The sequence below is a fragment of the Apteryx mantelli genome, chromosome 6 (genome assembly GCF_036417845.1).
Source record: "Apteryx mantelli isolate bAptMan1 chromosome 6, bAptMan1.hap1, whole genome shotgun sequence".
Taxonomy (NCBI): Eukaryota; Metazoa; Chordata; class Aves; order Apterygiformes; family Apterygidae; genus Apteryx; species Apteryx mantelli.
Window position 1 is genome coordinate 18,640,255 of NC_089983.1, and position 6,000 is coordinate 18,646,254.

At 44.5% G+C, this 6,000-nt stretch overlaps 1 protein-coding gene across 2 annotated transcripts in view; it reads left to right on the plus strand.

Annotated features, from left to right (window-relative positions):
• Positions 1 to 1,306, plus strand: part of TMEFF2 (transmembrane protein with EGF like and two follistatin like domains 2) — a 138,897-nt gene extending 137,591 nt beyond the window's left edge. For both annotated transcript variants that reach the window (XM_067298508.1, XM_067298509.1), the window contains one exon: positions 954 to 1,306. In XM_067298508.1, the coding sequence (XP_067154609.1) occupies positions 954 to 1,050 (97 nt within the window). In that variant the 3' untranslated portion in view covers positions 1,051 to 1,306. The remainder of the gene's footprint in view (positions 1 to 953) is intronic.
• Positions 1,307 to 6,000: the final 4,694 nt, after the last annotated feature.

A 6,000-nucleotide genomic window follows, 5' to 3' on the forward strand; every position in this document is an offset into this window, starting at 1 on the left:
GTAGCTCTGCTTACCTGACAATTTTGGCTGTAACTCCCCTGGCTTTCAGTTGTTTATAACTTCCTCCAACCTTCACCCCAGGCTAAACTTCTCCATGCTTTCAGACTAAAGGTGCCTTTTCATGGGAGGAAACCAAAAACATGCTATTATCTTTCCATTAGTGGGAAACACTTCTGAGCAGCCCCTATAGCTGATCCAGCTTCAGGTAAAAGCTTGAAACATGCCCCGTTGAGGGGCACCGTAAGGCCTTGTCCTGAGGCAAAAGAGCTTTGCTTTTGCAGCCTTCCAAGGGAAGATAAGATTCTGCCTTTCCAGGGCGATTTCTTTCTGAAAGAAAGAAGCTCCATGTGACCGAGGAGCGTAGTGCGGTGCCGGCAGCCGCACGCTCGCTAATGACCCAAGTGCGGCCCATTTCCATGGAAACTAATAGGGATCGTAGCTGCTTAGCTCTTTGGCAGGTCAGGCCATAGAAACATTTACTACTCGAGCCTGCCTGGGTCCACTTGGTACATAGCTCACAGCGCGAGGATGCCTAGCAGGTGAGTGTGAGATCATCCTGCATCTCCCACCTGCAACTTGCTGAAAATAATCCTTTTATTTAAAAATGACTTGAATTACAGCTAGGAAATGTGGTGCAGCAGGGGCTGTTGCAACACAGCAAAGTCACCACTGCTCACCATTAAGACATTTTTTTGTCATAGAAGTGTTTAACCATACGATCTTAAATTTCTCCTGCCATTTTTTTGTTTACAATACGTTTCTTCCTGACAATAAACAGTGAGGCAAAGTATCCTTGACATTAGCCAGGTCTTCTTCTTGTTTCATTGAAGAGGAAATCTGATGAGTGCCACAAAGATCCCTCTGTAGCATTCCCATCCTCCCCTTACTCCCCGCACCATTTATTAAGCAGAGACATGTTAAGAACTGTGTACTCTTGCAACTCTTTTTTCTAGGAAATGTCCCAGGAGCAACAGAATCCACAGACAGAAACAAAACACAGGGCACTACAGTTCAGACAACACAACAAGAGCATCGACAAGGTTAATTTAAAGAGCGCATGTTTCCACAATGGCAAAACTAACAGCAGAGAGCTTGGACTACAAAATACAGTATTATAGACAAAAGATTAAGACAAGATCTACACATGTTGCCTTGCATTTGTGGTAATCTACACCAATGAGAACATGTACTACAGCTATATTTGATTATGTATGGATATATTTGAAATAGTATACATTGTCTTGATGTTTTTCTGTAATGTAAATAAACTATTTATATCACACAATATAGTTTTTTCTTTTTCATGTATTTGTTATATATAATAAATACTCAGTGATGAGAAAAAAAAATTGGCTTTCTTAAATTTGCTGTATCTCATAGCTGTGTATACTCTTGGGATGTTGTACATGGACACTAACAAATCTCTTTTTTTTTCTTTTTCCAGTTCTAGTGGCAATTTTGAGTCTACTGAACTCAGTAGTAGGGTTTTGAGTTGGTCCAAGATCAGCGACAATTATGGATGTGGGAAAGGTGAAGAATAATTTAACCTACATTGAGGAGGGATAAAATATTTCAGATCCGGAGTCAACTACATTTCATCAGCCTTCTTCTCCCATATCATCTATCTTTACTCCCCCATAGCTTAGGAAATCTTTGCTTTCTAAATTAAATCATAACTGAAGAGAAAATGGAAATTCTCAATAACTGCCATGGGAGTGCCAGGGGGTAATGTTTCAATTTGGGAGGGAATTAGGTAACTGTCAAGGTGAACTGTAAGCGAACACGTTGCAGAATCTTCAATTCCTGGGCACTGGAGTGAATGAAAATTGCTTCTTTTTGTTGATTGAAAATTATTAGGTTAAAAAAGTTAATAACATAATAACAGCTGAAATGCCAGCACCATTTGTACCTCATGAACATGCTGATATAATTTATTTTTTCAAAGAGAAGGTGAAAAACACTCACAAAATACCTTATGAATAACTTTATGGGTGACCCAACTCCATTAAATGTAATGGAACTCCAGTGTTGGCTACACGTCAGAAAATAAGGGCATGTGTTTTGTCACATCCACATGATAGACAAGATGCTAAGCTATTTATTTCCATGGTAGCTGAAAGTCTCCAAAACACATTCTTTGAGAAGATAATATTATTCTGGTTTGTGCTATGAATTTTGAAGACAACAGAGCTACACTGAAAGGCAGAGTGTGATAACTTCACTCATGTTGGATAACATCCACTCCACTAATTGACTGCTGCAGTAGTGGTCACACTAAATAACATAACTGAACTAAAAAAAAAAAACCTTGCAACTGTTCATTGTGCTGCTCCTTTCCAAAGGGACTTTGCCTAAGCAGAAACTACTGATGACAAAAGTCAGGATTATTTGTCACTGTTGTCACCACACAGCAAATTACGTTTGGGTCACAGTGAGAAAGGGGGTTGCCCATGGTGGTGAACCATGTGTGTTTCTATGTCCTGCCTTCCGCATCGGCCTGCTCACTCACAGCAGTCGCCACCAGTCCCACCAGTGACGGGCCATCAAACCTGGCCTTTAGACATGGGTGAAGTCATATTACTACTCTAACATGCTTTTTGTTTTTTTCCCCACTCCCGCCCCCAAGCCTGCTTTAAAGTGAATCCATTGCATGATGTTCACATGGTCTCAGTTTTTGTCTTGTTCCGGGTTTCTTGGCTTTTTAAAGGTAATAAAAGAAGATTGGCAAGAGCTGCTTGCAGGCACCTGGTCTGTGCTGATTGATGGGTGTGTGGGAGCGCGGTGCTTTTGCAGTCAGTGGGGCAGATGAAGGAGTGCAGGTTTCGGCTGAATGACTGGCAGCGTCTCCAGTTGCTGGGCTGCTGGCCCTTCAGAAACCATCTGCTTCCAAAAGGTGTGGGTTGGGGGGGGGGGGCGAGGTAGAGGGGAGGTTGTTTTGCCATTCCCTACTCATCACTGATCTTCCCCATCTCTGTCGATGCTTATTTTAAAATTAGAAAGCGGATAATCACATTGGGTAGGAGTGAGCAGCAGGATGACAGTGAGCAGGTGTGAACCTGGCCCCTTAGAGCGGTGGGGACACCGTCAGGCTCAAAACTGGGGGGGGGGGGAAGAAAAATCACTGTAAAATCCTTTCCCATTGTAGGAGTCAAAAACATTCCTTGCTGTTTCTGTCAGGCTGTGGCTCTTCCCAGGGGCTCAGCGGCGACAGTACAGCCCTGCCTTGTAGGAGGAGAAGCCAGGTGTGGCAGAGCCCGGCTCCACAGGTTTGAGAGGCACAAGAGAGCTTCAGAGGAGACTTTGCAGGTTTCATTAATAGAACTAGTACCTAAGTGGTGCTATAATACCCCTCTTAGGACTCCTCCATCGGCTAAACACAGGGCAGTGATGGCAACGAGGGGTTCAGAGGAGCTCTTCAGAACGAGACTGAAGATGAGACTGGAGGCAGCAGACAAGTAGCTCTGCCAGGCGCCACCCTCTGCGTTTGGTGTTTGTCCGAGCGAGGTGTCCATTTCTAACCACTGCCAAGAACACAGATTTGGAGCAGAATCCAAATGTCAAAGCCTTCACTGGGACTCACATCTGGAAACTTTATTTCAGTCACTTATATTAGATATAGAGATCAAATGTTAACATATATGCACAGCTATGTAGCTGTAGCAATAAACCTAATTAAAATTGGCAAGGCCTGGCCTGACCTGATCTCGTCTAGAATAGCACAGCACAGCAGTGAAACCAGGAGTCCAATGCACTATCAATCATCTTCAAACTTTTTAAAAAGTTATTTGCATATCACTTACCATGTAGAGCTATATTTACATCCATAAATAGCCTAAATTTTAGAGGTGTTATTAGCTGCATCCCCAGCTGCTGTGCCTGTCACAAACCCTTCACACCTCTGAAAACAAGGCCAGGGTTTAAGTACATGCTACAGACTCGAGGGCAGAAAGGGGAAAGTAGTTTTGTTTTTAATGCACAGAGGACAATTCTCATTGAACATCAAAGATCTCTTTGTGCCTTTAAAATTTTACCTTCAACATGCTAGTAGGGGCCTGCAGCTTGGAGAATAATAGCATCTTGGGGTTGTACTGAAAGCAGTGGAGATATTGCTGCATAAAACATATGCAGAACTTTTATACCGAATACAGTTTGGGAGAACTGGATTTTGTTTTGCTTTTTTTTCTTTTCTGAAAGAACAGAAAATTCTGTTTCTTTAGGCAGCACTAAAGAACATCTTGGGGCAGGTTAAAATTTCACAAAATGAAGGGAGGAGGGTTTGGCACATGATAATCTGGCCAGGGGTGAAGCCGTCGGTGGGGACCGGGCCACGCAGCGATGCGAAGCCCAGGTCCTTGCTCAGCATCGTGAAGGCGTGCTGATGCTTTGCAGTTTGGCCACGTTTCAGTGCTCTCTCACCCAGCTAAACAAGGCCCATTACAAATAGATATTGTGCTCATTATTTTTTGTGGGATAGGGAGTGGGGGGTGCTTTTTTTGTGTGGCCTGCTTACTACAAGAGCATCCTGACCCTGGTGCTACAAGAAAAGATAAGCAAGCTTTCAGCCCACTGCGAGTGCAGCCCGCCGCCCTCGTGAGCCTTTCATACCAGCTCAGTCCCATGGCTGCAGTGAGAGCGGGGTTTCATGTACATGGGCAAGGCAGCCAAAGTAAGCAAGTGTTGCAGACTCGTAGTGAAACTGTGAAGTGCATTACCAAAAAAGGCACTGTGCTGGCTGGTGTTTATGGAGAACAAATCCACAATTTGATTGCCTGGAGATACATGGGTCAAAGCTGCCAATCGGAGCTGACTATTCAGGGGTCTTGTTTAAGCTGGAAGAGACTGGGAGCAAGAGAAAAATTGATTTCTTAGGCACAGCAGTTGTTATGAATGAAATAGGAGGCAAAGCTCAAATTTGCGACCCATCCAATCCCCCAGATGCAGGAGGCCAAGCCTGCTCTGCTGGGCACTGCAGCGCCTGCTCTCACCATTTACAGAAGCAAGACACATAATTATCAGGTAATGTGAGGGCAGGTCTAGTGACATTTGTCTCTGTTGCCTTCTCCCACCCTAAAGTCTGCTCTGGAGGACAGTTTCTGGGTCTCTCTGTCATGATGGTTTTCCTTAAATCAAAGTGTCACTGGTAACAAAAGCAGATGTTCATTATTGTTCCTTTGCAGCCAGACACAAGTCACATCATTACATTATCTGCCCCCATCAGCTCACTAGCAAAGGAGATGGGACATCCTGTTTTAGCCACTGTTCTGGTTAGCTTCCTCCCTCGCCACAACGAGGAACCATCATTACCTCAAATAAAAATACGCTTGGGCTGGCCTTCCTTGCGCCCGTAGACGTCAGAGCCTCTCAGTCAGCATCACCTCTGTCTGGGCAGCTCAAGATCCAATCATCAGCCTTGCAGAACCTTGCCAGATGCCCAACTAGATTGCTGTGAGCCAAAGATACCAAAGAATAAAATGATAGCTACCATACGTAGGTTAATCAATCAGGGGCGGGGGTGAAGCTGGGCAGAAGGTGAGTGCAATACACTGCTGCCTCCTATTTTCCAGAAGCAGCTCTCAAAAAGCCTCATCTTCAAAGAGCTCTCTAAAGCCTCTTTGAAAACAAAATGATTAAAGGCTAGCTTTTCTCTCATCCAACATCAGACACATCTCGCTCCACATCCTTGCTTTCACCCCTTATTATGCATGCAGCTTCTCTGTAGCTGGGAGTTTTGCGTTCAGATGGAAGTTGCAACCCAGAATTAAAAGCAAAAAGTTCATTACCGCACATCAAAGCATGCGCCCACTTTGGCCACCATGCCCCCGCGTTACTCATAGGTATGTGGCTGCGGGGAGAGGCTGCTCGGGTGGCTGCGAGGTATTTAGAGGCGTCAGTCCCTGCGCGTTCATAAGGTAAACTAGAGCCTGGAAAGACCAAGTTTTGTGGTGTTGGGGCTTTTTTCCCCTCCAGAGTCATCGGTAACTTGAACTGGACTTAAAGGGA